At 40.7% G+C, this 17,965-nt stretch overlaps 1 protein-coding gene across 1 annotated transcript; it reads left to right on the top strand.

The window, feature by feature from the left end:
* Positions 1-951: 951 nt before the first annotated feature.
* ntn5 (netrin 5) lies at positions 952-17,455 on the top strand. The gene is made up of 7 exons (XM_079371513.1): positions 952-1,068; positions 7,055-8,511; positions 9,896-10,084; positions 11,538-11,687; positions 14,386-14,436; positions 15,851-15,931; positions 16,230-17,455. The coding sequence occupies exons 2-7, from the start codon at positions 7,065-7,067 to the stop codon at positions 16,796-16,798; spliced, it is 2,487 nt and encodes an 828-aa protein (XP_079227639.1). The 5' UTR covers positions 952-1,068; positions 7,055-7,064; the 3' UTR covers positions 16,799-17,455.
* Positions 17,456-17,965: the final 510 nt, after the last annotated feature.

The raw sequence follows: 17,965 nt of genomic DNA, 5'->3' as shown, positions 1-17,965 counted from the left end.
GTCACTGTATCTTCAAGAACCAATCAGGACAAAGTGACAGTGACATTTTAGCATTTACCAATTTAACAGTTTACGTCTTGATAATTGGCCAATTTTAACTCTGAACTCTTTCAATCAAATATTGAAGTTATTACAAGAGTACATGGAGAATACTTCGGATAAAACAGAAGTATTGCCAAATTGTGTACTTTAAAAAAAAATTTCAAAAAGTTTTCCAGTATTTCAATGCAGCATCATACTCATTAAAACTTGTGCAAATACATAAAGGTTTGGGTGGTTGAGCTGGGGGCTCATTTTATCCTGTTTAGTAGTGAAATACGTTAGCTTTTTCAACAAGTAGGAAAGTAAGATAATTTTACTCCAAACTATTGAAAAGTAAAGTGGTGCAGTTCCTTTAAAAGAGGCTAGAAAACAAGCAACTCCTGTCACAACTTTTGCAAATTATTTATAATTAAACTGCGACTTTCCAAGTGAACGTAACAAAAGATAGTAGTTCCTCAAGTAACACAAAATGACCTCAAAATAGTTTTCAATGTTTACATTTAGAGAGACATAAATGTAAAATAGAGGCAATTTGTTATTTTATGTAAGTGTTTTCAGCAGATGAGAATATAGTAATCCATGCACCTTATTTACTCAAATGATCAGCTAAACAAAAGAAAAGAGAGAAAGAAGAGGACCAGTGGGGTTCAAGAACTGAAAATGTATTTTAAATGTGTTAAAAAGCAGTGTGGTAAAGCTGAGTCTGATGGACACGTTCTGCCTATGTGAGCTACTTTCAGCTTTGCGTAAAGCAGGATGTGACTCCTCGAGGCAGAAGCATGCACTTGGCTCCTTTTAGTTTCTATATGGAGAGACGCACCTCCCACCTGATCCCGTTAATTTATCTCCCCTCCTCCTCCTCGTGCAGTGCCGGTGTGTTGCCCCCTCTCGGTAGGTCTGTCTCCCGTCTCTGCTCCTCCGCAGACGCGCATGAATCTGACGTCCGGACACTTGCTGCGCTTCTCTTCATGATCAGGAGGAACCACAGGAGAAGTAAGGAGAAGGAGGATCCCTGGGACGCACATGGTGAGCTGCTGTCGTTTATGTCTTCCTCTTTTTAAATGTTCACAGGCTGGATAAATGAGTCTTACGAAAGTTTTATCTTTACTGAAGTCGCGCGGGAGAGAAGCAGAGCCACAACCTTTGTATTCTCTATATGATATCACAGTTACTGAAAGGGCAAAGAAAGGTCAACTTAAAAAAGCACGCGAGGGGCTGTCATCATCTGTTTTTGTTAAAAATATAAAATGCACTACATGGACTAAGTTGACGGGTTTTCCCCGACAATGCTGCTTAAATATTCTTAAATTGTCCGCTAAATGCTTGAAGTGATCCAAAATGCACTTTTTGGTTACTCTGTAGTCTATTACTTAGAGAAAATATTTAGCAGTAAATGTTTATTTTCCTGCTTTTACTGCATAATTCTAAGAGATAATAAAGTGTTATTTGAGACTTTGTTTAGTCTTGTTTGTATAATTATTTCGCTTTAAGTTGTATGAATTGATTATTCTAAAACTTCGAGAAAATTAATTCAATTAATTATGCTACAATTTCACCTGAAAATATACAACAAATACAGCCTGCTGGGCTTCCTTTAAAGTCTTAATTTCAATCACTTTAAACACATCGTTAATGCGTGTTGCGCCTTGACAGCTCACATACATTATGATGTGGCTTATTCAAAATAAATGAAAGTTCTTTATTTCCAGGATTTTTGCTAATATTTCCTTCTATTTTGACAAAAATAAATATGAATCATGATATGAATGTCTTCATAAGGTGCTCTTAAAATATATAAATAAATCAGCACTAAATGGCAAACATACAAGAACAACAATTCAAGCACCAGAAGAGGAAAAAAAAGTGAACGCTATCGTTTGATCAAACTATGATAGCCTCACACTGTAAATATTATTGTTCCTCTCTGGGAGATAAAGCTCATTGACTGCGGCCAATTTCTGCCTAACAAGACGCAATTAGCTGTGCAGCACTGCGGCTTTCAGCCTCCGGGCTCTGCTGTTAGCTAATGCCAGAATAATCAGACTAAATATGATAAACATTTGTGTTTAATGAACCGAAGCAAGAGAATCATTAATCCCAGTTCCACTGAATGCAACGCCCCGCAAAGTGCGTGTCTCTGCAGGCTGTAATCTTGAATTCATTAGTTTGCTTAAAAATCCCCTAAGAGCACTTTAACGGAAGATAAAATATACCTTATTTGCTTTAATAGACTATATACAATTTTCTTCAATGACATATGCAATGGAGCAGTTATACAGTCTGGGGCTTTAAGGTGCTGAATTAAACAGGCTTTATTTTTTTCTTAATCTATAATGTCACAATCGATATTAACATGAATTTAGCTGACAAATATTAAGTCAGCTTCATTTTCTTTTGTTGTTGTTGATGTTGTTTTTGCACTCAGAATGCTTTCTTTTGGGGGGTTTGTCACATACACTTTATTAACCTGTTTGCATATAATTGTGAGGATTTAATGAACACACAATTACAACCAGAGGCCTCACTTTTACTCCCATCATGCCCGAGGTTGTCTTTGGCGTGCCTTTAACATGGAATCACAATGATTTCATTTCCATCTGTTTTTTAATATCGACATGTGAAGCCGGGGCGGCAGGAGCGCGTCCTGCCAACTTGTATGAGGTTATAAAGAGGGGTGGGCTGGAGTGGAGGGGCTGACAGGAAACTTGCTTTTAAACAAGAAGTGGGTAACATGTGTTTTTTGAATTTAAAAAGTGAAGTCAGAATTGGAACGATGAGGAAAATAGACAACTTCGATGTGTCTGTGGAGGTGCAGTGGGCCCCTAGGGGCCCCGCTCATGCACCTTCTTGGTTCGTTTGAAGCGTAAACGTGGAGGATAGAGGCCTTCGGCTAAAGATACAAGCAGTGATAATCCATTTTGTGCTGTCTGTTGCTTTCACCTCCTGGGCTGCCTCACTAAAATTAGATTATTACACCTAAAACAGAACTCCTGGAATCCGCTCCGTGTGGAATAACACACACATGGGCTTCAACTGTGCGGGCAGGAATGCAGTTAGAGACTACAGACCGCATATGTAGCCTCTCTCCAGTGTTGTATTTCTGACTGGCTGAGGACAATTGCAAATTAACAAAGGTGTCAGTGTGGTAACATGCGCCAACAGGTGCCTTGGTTCAGCTTCAAATATGTGGCCTATAAGAGAGAGCTTATATAATTGATCATATTTATTTAAAGGCTCCGTGTCTTACAGCAGAGCTGCAATGTTGAACCCTGGAAGACTTTCACCCTGATATAAAACAGTCCTTTAAACTGCCATCCTGTGTTTATTTGCAAAAACAACAACTTAGGCTTTTAAAACTCAGCACAGAGAAGAAAAGCAATTTGAATTTCAAATATTTGCCTCCGTCTTGGCGGCCATGGCTGCAGCCCATGACGAGGAATGTTAAAACGTGTGAGACAAGCCAAATCCAGCTCATCTGCTCACCAGAACAGCTCCAGAGCCGGACAGGCCCGCAGCTCTAAAGTGTGAACAGACAAAGAGAGTTAACAGGTAGCTGTAGAGAGAGAGAGAGACCCACACCAGAGTCCTCATCACTGAATGGTTTAAGGAGCTTGTGTCCTGCTAAACCACAACAAACAAGTTTATTGCAATAAAGACTGAATCAGAATAAGTTTTGTTTACAAAATATTTGTAATGAAAGCTTTAAGCTTTAGCTTTAAGTTGCAATGAATCAATGACATACTGTATAGAAAAACACTGAAAAAGTAAAGTGTAACACAAAACTATAGATAATTTATACAAAATGTGTTATTAAAAGACACAAAAAAACTATGATTTATAATGTACATTAATATGTACAAGTCTAGTACTCTTTGGATCGTAAAAAAAAAACACCAAAGCCCTCACATTTAATTCTATAGGTCAAAACACAAACTACTTTCCATCTCGATCATATTCTACGACTTTCTGTCCTCTTGCATTATTACAGTGCACAAGCCACTGAAAAAGTTAATAGAAAATATGTGATCGATCTATAAAGTATATCAAAAATAGATATAGAAGTATCCGCTACAAAAAACAGCAACAACCAAAAACCACATGGTGCAGCATATCTACAAACATACGTGTACAGATCGCATTCCCTCAAGTGGCGTCTTTTACATATTGTTTTTCCTGTTTTATTGCCAGATGAAGTCACATTTCTTCTGATATCCCCATCATACGCTTAAAATATGTTACTAGTCAATAAAATACCGACTTGGAGGGCGTTAATATTGACGAGAACAAGTTTTTCCTATTTTATATTTGCACTTCATTAAGTTCACTTTATTAAAGTTTTGTTCTTCAGTGCCAAAAAGTTTCAATAAATCTTCTTGAATTTCATGTTGTAAAAAAATAAAATACATCAGCTTCTATTGAGGTGAGGATAGTTCTTTATAGTTGATGTATATGTTGCTACATCTTTTATTGAGTCCAGAAACAATGCATTGGTTTCTCTATCTGACGTCAATATTCATGCTCCCTTAAGATACAGCTTAAAGAAGAACACATGGATATATGTGTAAGGTTGGAAAAATAAAAAGAGTCTGCAGAGCACAAACATGAGCGTTGGTCTCTGTACGACTGCTGTAAACATGCCCCCAGGTTGTCAGCAAGTATTTTTCCAGTCCCTTGCCAGCCAAGCATAGCTGCTTCTAAAGATCACCCGCCGGAGATGTTGATCTCATCTTACCACTATTTGGCTGTATAAGCTTTTTTAAAGACAGAGATTGCGGCCAAGTTGTTACAAAATTTGAGGTTTACTGGGGAGAAAGGAAAGGAGATTGGTTTCTTCAAAACAGTCTGGTTTTTTTTGTTTGTTTTTGGGGTTTTTTGGGGGGGGGGGGGAGTCTTTGTTCAATAGTCGCAATTTGAAGTTTTTTTCAGTTTCTTCCCATCAGTCGGCACTTAAAAGGGTCCCTCATCTCCAACAGGTTCTTCAGACACCCCAGCTGTGTGAATTTATGGAAAGCAGCAGAGAAAAAACATTGAAATCATATCCGGTGGGTTACCAGTGGCGCTGCCAGACAGATGATCTGGTTTCGGAAGAAGTCAAAGTCTGAGCTTGGCCTTGAGGGGCGCTTTAAAAACCTCAGGGGCCTCGCTCAGATGGGCATCCATTTATCAAAGTGCTTGTAATGGACCGATGTTTAATTAGAGATGTAATGTGACAAAGACAAGGGCAGGAGTATGTCAAGGGAATGTTAAACCAAGCCTTCTTGTGAACCCCCTCCCTTCTACACTCGCTTGGCTTTCGCCAACCAGAATGAATTCTTCCACCACGTCCCTGAATCCTCCAGTGACCTTTACCCTCCTCATAATCCCTCTTACACTGCCTTCCCTTTTTTTACACAGCCACGACACTGACACCCTATGAAACGCAAGAACTAATTAATCACTCGATCAACGTATAAGTTGTGCTTTTTATCAGAGAGTTCAGGTTCCCATGGGGCATGTCTCGACACGTCAGGAATGACCAACCGAGGCATTCTGGACATCAGGAATGTGGCTCTGTGGCACCAGGGTCACAGTAAGACGGCTCATCAATGCACTGTTTGCTCGTAGCGTTTCCTGCAGCAACACTTCAAAAACAGAGTGACGTGATATGCCTGATCTGTGCTTTTGTCCTCGGCCGGGTTTGGTTGGTCCACTTTCGAGGTTGTCTTTGCGTTTTGAGGTCAGGAGTAGTGCAGGTCGCAGAGGGAATGCCATGTCCTGCTCACAGGCCTCTTAGAGCTGTGTGGTCCCCGAGGGGAGCCTCATATTTCGTGGGTTGGCTAATTGAGCGAGATGACGAGGTTGCAGAGGCGTTCGGCCCCGTCTTCTCCTACGGGTTTGGTTTATGCAGCCCTGCTGACTTTGCTGTCAGTGTCAAACGCTTGTTAGGACATCATCAATCTCGCAGCAGTTAAGAATATTCTCAGAACAGAATGAAGGGGGCAGGTGATAGATGGGCAGTGAGACCGAGGAGCAAAGAGAAAGTGGTTTGAAAATGATAGTCCTATATGGACGGAAACAAAACAAGAAAGTCTCAAAAGTATAAGCAGCAGGTGTTGAAGCCAACCGAGAATAAAGTGCTTGCTTGGTAATGTGAATCTGGTCTTCTTTTGAGCAGTTAAAACAATAAACCTCTGGTTCCAGAGAGAGTACACTCATTGTTCATTTTGTCCACATGCCAAAATTAACACTCTTGCGTATCAAATCCTGACAGAGGAATAAATTACACTCATCACCAGTTGTAAGAGACGGGAAGGGATTTGTTCGAGCAGCGGATATACACAAGTCTGTATTTGTCCTCACCACGGAAGTATCTGCGTAGGGGCTCAAGTGGAACACACATTTTGATCTATAAATCATCTGCCACCATCCTCAAGACTAATTCCCCTCCCTCCGCTCATTTACTTCAGTCTTTTTTTTTCTCATAACCCTCTTTTGTGCTCAACAACACTTCAATCCACTCATGCTCAGGCACCTCGCTTGCCTGCAGCACTGGCCGGTGGTAAAGTGATTTGAAGGGGAGAGCCATAAATGTGATGGATGTGGTCCAGTTCGGGGTTTAGCCCCAGCTGTCGGGCATGTTTTTTGTCATTTCAGACAGACCCGCTGGGTGCGCGGCCCTTCTTCACCCACATTTTCTCTTGGGTTGAGGGGAGTTTTAAGACGGATATGTTCTTAAGAACTGTCAGGGTCAAAGATTCAAACCAGTGGCGGACACTACTGTGAGATCCCAGATCACGGTTTTATGAGATGAGATCTTTACTGGCATCCCCTGAAAGCCAACGAGGTGCAGTTGAAGGGATGCAGTGAATTGGTATCGTGTGTTTTCAATAAAGGCACAGGTGGTCTCTCTTAGATTTTCCTCTCTTTTTGGCTTTGAATTCAAGTCTTATAAATCCATCACTTTGTGGGTTTTTTGTTTTATGATCAAGCTCCCATGGTTTTTCTTAAAAAATTGTCCATTTTCCCTCCACAGGCTGGATGACATGATGAACCTACCCTTTTCCCCTCCCCCCGCCACCTCTCTCTTCCCTGTTTTCCTTTTACTCCTTCTTTTCCTTCCTCCATCCCTTGTCACCTCTTCCCTTTCCCACGCCCCGTTGAGCTGGACTTCCCCTCATGACCCCTGCTATCAACTGGACGGTCGCCCTCGCCACTGCCTGTCGGAGTTCATCAATGCTGCCTATGGAGTCCCGGTCAATGCCAGCCACTCGCATCACGGCCTTGATTATGATGCCAACATCACCACCTTGACAGACCTCCACAACCCTCACAACCTCACCTGCTGGACGGCTCATGGGAATCCTGAAACTGGGGAATGGATCCTTACGCTTCCTCTTGGACGTCGCTTTGAGATTACCTACATAAGTTTGCAGTTCTGCCAGCAGGGTGAGCCTTCGGACCCAATCTCCATATCCATCTTAAAGTCAATGGACAATGGACGAACGTGGAGGCCAATGCAGCACTACTCTAACGATTGCCTGGGGAACTTTGGGCTACCCTCGCAGACAGTAGCCCAGAGTCGGCACCAGGAGACAGAGCCCCTCTGCTCAGATCCTCGCCCACTTCAAAAGCAAAGAGGGGGCATGGTTCTAGCCTTCTCCGCCCTGGATGGACGTCCATCGTCACCTGACTTTGACCATAGCCATACACTCCAGGACTGGGTGACAGCCACGGATATCCGCATAGTCTTCCACCAAGTGACTAAAATGGCCAAGGAGGTTAACTCTGATAAAAGAGACTTACCATGGCAGGCCGGTGCAGAGGAAGACAGAGATACTGGGCTTCTGAGGTGGAGAGCAAGCCCCAAAGGCATTAACAAGTTAAACACAGAAAATACACTGGCATTTTTTGATAGGGAGACAAAAGACTTTGAGATAAGGGGGAGGAACAAAGAGGAGAAACACGGAGGGAAGGGTCATTCCAAAGGTTCTGGTCAAGATGAAGATGGACACAACGTGACCAGCAAGGAAGGAAGGGATAGTTTGAGCACAGACATACTCGCCACTCCAAGGAAAAGTGGGAAAGGCAGAGGGCGTGGTCGCAAGAAAGAAAACAATCATTGGCTGCCTTGTCCTAATGGAGGTTGTAATTGGTCAGTTGAGGGGCGGGGCAGGAGCAACAAGGGGCGGGAACTAAGGAAAAGGAGGAACAATAATCTTAATTCCAAAAAAAGCTCAAGGGATTTGCAAGTGGCCCCCCACTTTGAATTTCTGACTGCTGTCCGAGCTCCTCTGGCCCTCTCGGACTTGCAAGTTGGGGGCAGGTGCAAATGCAACGGACACGCTTCCAGGTGTCGACGTGACGACACAGGCCGAGCAGTGTGCATGTGCGAGCACCACACAGCGGGGCCAGACTGCGATGTGTGCGAGGATTTTTATTGTGACAGACCATGGCATCGAGCTACACCCACGCACCCCAACCCATGTGTGGGTGAGTTAAACTGAAGGAAACTATAATTAAGGCAATTCAACATGCTTCACACATAAGGAAAGGCTTATACATATAAGACACATATAAGAAGGCATATATATATATATGCAACCCATGTCATTATGTAAACTGAGGAATCAATGTTATTATTATGCTATTGATTTGATTTATTTCATTTTACATACATTGTTCTCCTGCTAAACACTCAACTAATGTTATAAAATGTATATAAATCACGACACATATTGTATTGTACGTACTTCAAAATTATTTAGCAGTGTTTCAGACAAATTACAAATACAACAACATCCGGACTGTTTCTAGCTGGGGGAAAGCCCCCCATAACTCTGGTGTTTCTCATCATGCTACTTGACTTGTGTCTTTTGATAGACCCTCGCTGAGTGGTCTCTCTTTTTCAAGCACCACAGCAACCAATCAAACAATCTTTCACTTTAGATTTCTAGTTAAGTGGGTTTAAACTCATTGCTGCTGGTATATTTCGGCTTGATTTTATTACTGTCATATGAAAGAAATATGCACAAATGTTATGTACAAGCTCGATTAATGTGTAAGTGGTTGTGTCTTCATTGTATGATTCACGAATGAAAAGGCTGTGATACTTGGCTCATCTCTGTAGTATTCTTTTGTATGAGCTGGAGAAGGCAAATACATGTATATGTAGTTTACATCTTACTGTCAGAGTAAGCAAAGTAGCCTGGAGAGTGTAAATAGTTAACAGTAGTAACCTTTGGAGTCATGCCAAGTAATCTTAATTAGAACAATAGTAAACAATTCATTTTTTAAATAAGTGCCAATTTCTGGATTGATATAAAAGTTTCCACATCATTTTTTAAAGTTTAAAGTCATGCCACTGTCACTATGTAGCAACATGAAGGTTCAGTTATTGGCTCAACTCACAGCCCTCATAGCCATGTTAAAAAAAACTCAATTCTTTATCTAAAACTGTGTTTTCTTGACTTTAATTACTGGCTTTTGCTTATTTTAGAGAAAAGACCTTTGGAAAATTGGGCTCCAGGTGAAAAAATTGAGAGAGATCAGCATTTAGTCCTCAATAACATGCAGAGCACCGACAAACATGCTACTGGCTTTTTGTAACTACACGAACCCTTCGTCATGTGGCTCAGAGATTCTTCACATGAAGGTGCTTTATTTAGTGTTTTCTCCTGCAAACACAACAAAGCAAGGAACGTTCATTTATACAGCAGCAAGGTGCTTTAAACATGGCATCAAATGCATCATGACAAGAGAAGAAACACTGGAAGGGGTCGTTTAAAGGCAGTGTTCAGTGTCATGTTGTGTGATGACTTAAACTTTCTACTTTGCGAGGGCTGCTGTAAATCTTTTTTCTCTTTCTCTTGTCCAGCCTGTGAGTGTAACGGCCATTCAAACAAGTGTCGCTTCAGCATGGAGGTGTTTCAGCAGTCAGGTCGTCGTAGCGGAGGTGTGTGTCAGAAGTGTCGCCACCACACAGCTGGACGCCACTGCCAGTACTGCCACAACGGATACACCCGTGACCACAGCAAGCCGCTGAACCACCGAAAGGCCTGCCAACGTTAGTCGTGTGTGTGTGTGTGTGTGTGTGTGTGCTTATGTCGGACTGCTCTGTGTCTCAGTCAGAGCGTACAGAAGTGTTTATGGGGTGCTTACATTGTGACAGTGGACAGCTATTCCTGTTAGCGACACAAAAACACACACAAAACCAACCCACGCAGCCACCTGTATCTCCACAGTTACCAGCGGTTGGCATGCGCCCTGACCCCTGATCTTTGACTGGTCACATGTCCTAAGTGACTGTGACACTTCGGTATGCTCATGTGGAAGTTCCACCACAGTCCTAATATATCCAAAGTTAATGGGCACTCTTTGAGCTTTACCCGCATGCAGGGATGAAAATGTATGAGATGACATCCCCACAATGTATCACTTTTTATGCATAAAACAGAAGCGCATTTAATACACTCCACCAGACAGCTAGCTAAGATTTATTGTTGCTATATTTCACAGGATTTGCCGTTAAAGGCGAATTATTCATGTTGTTTGGATTCATTGTGAGCATATGTCTAAACATTACTTAAGAGTGAGAACAGTGCTGCTAAAGTCTAGTTTCCCCTTTCTATCTGTCTTCTCTCATTTGGTCATCTGTGTGACAGTTGAGTAAATAGAACATTTTACTATGTAAACCTCAGCAAATTCACTTAATACACTGCGGCATACAGCTAACACTGAGGTGAAAAAAAGTAAACATGTTCATTTTGATTAATAAATGCCTGCTAACAATCTTTTTTTTAAAAAGCTTTTGAGCTAAGAGGAACAGAGACAACGATGTCAATAAATCCAGGACTTGTTTCTGCAATACAAACTCCTGAAACACTCGCTATATATTAGTCTTGTCAGTAAACCGTAATGTCGACCTTCATATGGCATTCTGTTGATATCTCTGTGGAGGAATTTGTCTTTGTTTCCCTCATAAGACAGCTACAAAATAGGTTTTATGGTGTTAATAGAGGTCTTACATCTTTGCTCAAGGACACTCGGGATGGAATCTGTCAAGTGGGATTAAACCCGGGTTGCTTTACTGATAGATGGTCCTCTTAAGCCTGTCTATTGTCTTGTCTGTCCTCTGTGCAGTAGTCACATTAGAAGTTGCTGAAATAATATTTCCAACTTAGTTTTTCACCTCAAGCAAGGACAACTTCATGCTCATAAAAATGAAATGTTTTCTGTTTTTAAGCTAATATTTTATACTGGCTTTGTGTCAGATGATTGTGTCTTTTTTGTATGTACCTGACCAGCCTGTTACACAAAACAGCTGACAGGCAAAACAGCAATCATCTTTTTGACATAATGGGGTATCTAGCAGCCTAGAAAACAGAGATCAAATAATTTCTGATGTGTCAGATAAAAAAATAAAATGTCCTTTAAAGTTTTAGCTTGTTCTGCGATCTCCAGTGGCCATAAACGCTTCAATATATCAGTAGCTTTATGTTTTTTGGGTTTTTTCCCAGCGTGTCAGTGCCATCCTCTGGGAGCAGTGGGTCGCTGGTGTAACCAGACATCAGGTCAGTGTCTGTGTCGAGAAGGTGTGACCGGCCTGAGGTGTAACCGCTGTGCCCCAGGATACACACAAGGAAAGTCCCCTCTGCGACCCTGCATACGTAAGTCAGCAAACATTATGTTTTAATTTGAATCTCGAAAACTGTCAGTTGTAATCATAGGTATGAGGACATGTGGTATTTAACATTTTTGACAAGGTGAATAAATGGTGACAGTCATCTTCAAAATGCACAGACAGAGGTATCATAAGTACTTGGCACCGAAAATCAATGGGAGACACATTTCCAATGCTGGTTTCTCTTGACATTGGTCTTCCATAAACATATCTATGTAGGTTAGGTACAACTTAACCAAACATTAACTGTGAAGAGGGCAGATCAGGAAACAGCTTTTTAGTCTTTGAAAGTACGACTAATCAATGAGACATTAGATCAGATCGTCTTTGAAGTTAGTGTGACCTCTTGTGTTGTTTAGATTGGACAACGTTTGTATGTGGATAAGGAATCTTAAAAATGTGTCTTTGCATTCTCTGCATGCCCACCCTAATAAAATTATTTTTTAATTTTAATAGTTGGTTGTCACTAATGACAAAGTGACCTCTTTAATTTCTCCTTCAAACTCGATTTGCTTGCGGCCTTACTGGATTAAACCTTCTATCAGGCTCTCTAAGCCTTTATAAAATAGTTGCTCAGTACAAAAGGGGCCGCTGCTGTCCAGACTAATTTGGCCTAATCATGCAGCGTGTCCCGTTTTCATCATCCCTAGAGACGGTTTCCATAGCAGCCTGGAGATGTGCTGCATGACTGCTATGAGGAAACCTCATCACCAGCTGATCTGGGATCAGAGTCATATCAAGTGGCTTGCTGCTACAATCTTTGGCCCTGGCCAGCACCGAACCTCAGCCACGAGCGCTAATCCACGTGCACTTCCCCAACTAATCGTACAAGTGCCGACAACTACACAGGCACTGACACTGTGTAAGCTCCAATCAGGTGACATAGGAAGCACAGCAGTGGCGAGCTTCACACCTGTTGTGCAGTTCACAACGCCCCCCATCCCAGGGCCCAGACTCATAACTCTCCCAGTGAAAGGACTGAGTGAAAGAAAACCTTGTTTGTTTTTACTGCCAGACCATCTCCGGCTATGTATAGCATCTCTTACCCCCCACCTTCCTCTCTAACACCCTCCCTCCTTCACTCCTCTTTTCAGACAGACCAGAAGGCACACAGCAGACAAGCTAAACTTAAAGCTGTAGCTGCCACTGAGCCTTTTTATGCACAAATCAAACAGCATTCAAAGTAAAAAAGAGTTATCAAAGCATTGTAAGAAAGGTAGCTGAGAAGAAAGCCATGGCGAGCCTAAGCTAAAGCTAACATCAAATGTGCATGCTTTTATCCTTAAATATGAAATTCAGTTGGATATTCTACGTTGTAAAATTGAGCTTTAGTTAAGTTAAGGGGAAAAAAACAAACAGACGTTTCTTTTAAGTTAGTAAAATTAGAGAGCTGTATGAAGAAAAAGCTAGCTGGTAATACATGTTATTATCGCTGCGTTTACAAGACGTATTAAATAAAATACACAGTAATATATCAATGACAAACACATATTGTGTATTTTATGTACATGTGTATATGTTGTAAAGGTCCATCTAGAGACAGGCTGTAGTGTGTAGCAACTTTCTCCATATTTGTGACTGTGCAGATAAAAATGAATGAATTAAAAATAAAATATATTAAATAAAGTATATTTAACAGTACTTTAATCCACTTTTATCAAGTTTAACTTTTTTAAGTGAACATTTTATGCTGATACATCACATGGGTATATAGGAAGCAGTCCACTTTTTATAGATGGAAAAAAACAGGTATTACTAGTAAGTCTTAAGCACCAAATTTTAGGATATACTTGTTGTATTTATGAACAGTGAAAACAAAGGACTAGCTGAATTCATCGACTTACTTTTTAGCAGATAATGCATCTCCCCTGTAGCACTGTGAAGATTATTGAAGGTCAAGAGTATGGAAACTGAAATTATATAGATTACGATATAAACCAACAGTGTCCTGTTAACTAGATAAATCTTGTTTTTTGTATTAATTTTATCAGATAAAAAGCTAAATGAATAAAAACTAAAATTTTACAGAACTATAAGCACTAGTTTCCTTATATTTGAAACATCACCTTCTCAGATGTACGTTATGTATTTACCACACAGCACCATGCTGTGTTTTAAAAGAGGGGGACAGTCAGCTGGAGGGGGGTGTAGGGTGTCACTGTCCCAGTTGTGTCAGAGAGGACAGGACATGGACGGGGGACGGAGTGTGAAGCTTGGTAAAATATGGCCGCACTGTCACACACAGTTTTACAAGAGGCCTGGATAATATAGGTACAGACCAACAGGTTATTAATTTTCCATTGACATGTTCATGTACAGAGTCAAGCTAGGTTTATTAGACTGGGTTTAATGTTTAAACATAAACCGTTCAAGGAGCGATGTTTCAACCTTATTAAATTACCAAATGTAAAGTCTGTGTCCGTGTGTGTGTGTGTGTGTGTGTGTGTGTGTGTGTGTGTGTGTTTCTGGCCACATAAAATAAAGGACCACACACATTTTTGACACTTGCTTATCTTCTGTGCAGACATGTCACCATGCAATGAAAGGCATCCAAGCATAGCACACATAACACACACAAACACACTCAATCTGCAACAACCTGACAGCTCGCGTGTGTGCTTGTGTGCGCTTGTGTGTGCGTGTGTGTTCATGTTACCTGTCTGAAACTGTGTTTATGTTTGCAGGAATTCAAGAGGTTGCTCCGACCCCTGTGTACCAACCTCAATACAGCATAGGTAAGCTTATCAAGCAGAGATGATCCAAATGTAAACTTATCTATGATTACATTCAAATCATAATGACCTCATCTTTTGGTTGTTTTATCGTTTGCCCCATAATCTAAAAAAAATCTACTAAATCTAAAACAACTATAGACTTATTGATTTTACTCTTCCTAAGGGTTGTACAACATGAACATTTCTACCATGAGCAGGGGCGTGTCAAGAGGGGTGGACAGGGTGTCATTGGGCCCCCCTCAAAAATCTGGATTGGCATAAAGGATTGATTGACTGATTGAAGTCTTTATTTGAACACATACTTTTTTTCCAAGCCAAAAAAAACAACAACAACAACAACAGAATAGTGCATAAGACGACAGGCAATTATGATTACATGTTCGAAAAAAAGGATCATATTTACATGTTGCTGTTTTCTCGTGTTACTTAAGCCTAGATATGTTTAATGGATATAGAGAAGACGAGGCGACTGTGGCTCAGTGGTGGAGTGGAATAGAATGATGTGCAGTGTAAAACGCTCGACTCGAGTCCTTTAACCATGAGTCGATAAATAAGTGGCCCTGATGGGAAGTCTGTGTTAACAAAGTATGGGCACACCCCTGGCCATAAGTTTGTGTTTTTATCTATCATTTTTGATCATTATGATAATAATATCATCATACAAAAGTGTTCCTCAAAATGTGTTGTATTATGTGATTGATAATATGAATCAATAAGCAGCTCTGGTAGTTTTTGCAGATGTTTCTAAACTGGATTTTGGTGTCAAAACAGTTAATTCAATTGATATCCCCACAAAGAAAATGTGTGTTATCAGGGTAGGTCCTTTATTTGTATATTATGAGTGAGAGCTTCAGAAATCTGATATAATCTGAAATATTCAGGACAACTTAGAATTGTTGTGAAATAACAAGAAAAAGAAAATGTGCTACTGTTCAAATGATGAAAGGTCTCACATGTTAACAACCAGTTTTGAGAAATGATGGATCGATATTTTGACAAATGTTATGACACGAAATACATGTTCAGTATTTTGAATGTTTTATGAAAATGTCAAATCTGTATCAAGACTGTTTAATACTGTTTCTTTATTCCTGCTCAAATGTAATACAACGCTCTAAGCGCCTCTTTCAACTCTATTTATGTCACCTCATGTACAACAAACATTACTGTATCACCTCTGCGTACTCATATGTCAAAACAAAAGCAGCTAAGCACTCCCTCCTAGTGGCAGCTTAAGGAATGTCCCACCTGCTGCAGCCGAGTCATCTGTTAGTCAGAGGATACTGTGATGACAAATACAACCAGCCATATTGTAATTAGGGGAAAAGACATGTGCTGATATGCTGGCTATGAAATGATACACTCTCATTTGATGCCCCCCCCCCCCCCCACCCCACCCCTCCCACCCCCACAGCGGAGGAGTGTGTTTCATACTGCCAGCCTTCTCAGGTTAAAGTCAGGATGAACTTGGAGACGTATTGTCTCAAGGACTTTGGTAGGTATAATGTTTTAATTTTTTGTGCGTCTTAGCTTAAAAAAAATGAAAAAAACAAAAACTTTTTTTTCCTTAATTTCTCATTGTTTTTATGTAAATGTTAAATCAATATCAAAACTTGATTGTTTATGTATATTTTTTTACAATGCATGTACACAGTTATTTAATTTAAATGGAAATCATGGTCACATATATCGAATGTTATTAACATTGAAGAATAAAACTATTATACCAAATGTTAAAAATATTATTTAAAAATTGTGTTTTGTATAAAATGCTACCTCTTTGTTTTCCTCAGTGCTGAAGGTGCAGGTGAGAGGGATGGAGCGTTCAGGTCCCTGGTGGCAGTTCTCCATCTCCATTCAAACAGTCTTCCGCACAGGGTCCAACTCCCGCGTTCGCAGGGGCCCCCAGTCCCTCTGGGTTCCCGACCGCGACCTCAGCTGCGGCTGCCCCGCCCTCCAGGTGGGCCGAACCTTCCTCCTGATTGGTGCAGAGGAAGGGGAGCGGGGTTGGGGCCCTGAGGAGAGTCGCCTAGTAGTGGACCGCTCCACCCTGGCCCTCCAGTGGCGGGAACACTGGAGCCCAAAACTGAGGGGTTTCCGGGGACAGGATAAGAGAGGCCGCTGTCCACCCAAATCCAAAAACCACCAGCATCACAGGGAGCAGGCAAAGCCCCAGACTGGGTACATCCCCCCACACCTGCTGACTGAGACACACACACAGCCTCCCAGTTTGGACACACACTCTGTAGAAGTGGATGATACTCAAACTTTACAACTTACACTCTCTCACACAGACAGCGTGGTTAAATCTCCTTCGACTACGACACCAGCTCTGGTGTGCTCCACTCAAAGTCCTGGATGAAAAGCCAAATTTATTAAGAGACATACAAAAAAGAGTTTTTATCCTCGTACTCTCCAGACTTTCTATCTAAAGGGAATTACTACAAGGGGAGGACAGTTCCCTTTTTACTGAAGGCAGCAGGATGATCAGCCACAAGGAGCAGACACAGCGAATGTGAAGAAACACACAAGTTCCTTATATAGCCGTTTCTTTTAGGGGGGAGATTAAATCTTAAATACTGCAAATCATAATATACAAAAATTCCACCAACAAAATTGGGGCTATTTGTTATATATACATTAAGAGTTTTAATATTTTCTACTAAAGAGGCTTTGGAAATAATATTGAATTGTTTGTTGTCCTATAAAGGTTTTTATCAAAAATCGTGTTTTATTATATTTTATTCACGACACTCACACACACTATAAAAAATATATAATTTAATTATGTTAGGTACAGATTTATAAAGTAAGAAGAGGATAAATATTTGATCAAATATTTGCCTAAAAAGTAACCAAAGTATTTTCACAATAAGATGCTCCTTTTTTGTTTAAAACCAAACATTACCATGAGCTACAGTACGTAATATGACTTTTCATATATACGTTTTTAAATGTTGGCCTTTAAATTGTTATTATATTGAAACGCTATGAAAGGTAATTCACGTATATGGGAAACTAGCACTTAAAGCACAGACGCTGTAATGAAGTTGTTTAGTCATCATCCAAATGTACATTTCTTTCACTTGAACCACCTTAAATATTGGTGTGGTCACAAGCAGATGTGAATTAAAAAGAAAACTTCCTCTCTTTTTTAGTTTTCTTGACTCTAAGTTTTCATCTCATCATCTCTCATAGAGTTTTGGCTACATTTATCATCATTAGCTGCGATACAAGTGAAAGCAGCTTCAGTTCAAACACATGTGGACTTACCTCCTCCTCACATTAAACTGTTCATTATTTGTGGAAAATGACACTATCTATAATCTGCTCCCTCATTGGACAGCTGGCTCAGAGACCAAACTAACCTCTGCCTCATTTTGTAACCGTGCAGGAATCCTCAGATATGGATCTAAAGACATCACTCCAACATAACGTCATGACTTGTGTTTCCATTTGGGAGACGTGGCGTCATAGCTCAGGGGAAATGGTGCTGGAAGTGTGTGTGTGTGTGTGTGTGTGTGTAGGT

This window comes from Symphodus melops, assembly GCF_947650265.1.
Source record: "Symphodus melops genome assembly, chromosome: 20".
Classification (NCBI taxonomy): Eukaryota; Metazoa; Chordata; class Actinopteri; order Labriformes; family Labridae; genus Symphodus; species Symphodus melops.
This window is presented reverse-complemented; position numbering and strand designations above follow the sequence as displayed.

Excerpts from the sequence above, each read along its gene's own strand:
- ntn5 (XM_079371513.1), top strand. The coding sequence starts at position 7,065 with ATGATGAACCTACCCTTTTCCCCTCCCCCCGCCACCTCTCTCTTCCCT. Across the intron at positions 8,512-9,895 it reads GCACCCCAACCCATGTGTGG|CCTGTGAGTGTAACGGCCAT; the intron begins GTGAGTTAAACT and ends TCTCTTGTCCAG. Across the intron at positions 11,688-14,385 it reads CCCTCTGCGACCCTGCATAC|GAATTCAAGAGGTTGCTCCG; the intron begins GTAAGTCAGCAA and ends TTATGTTTGCAG.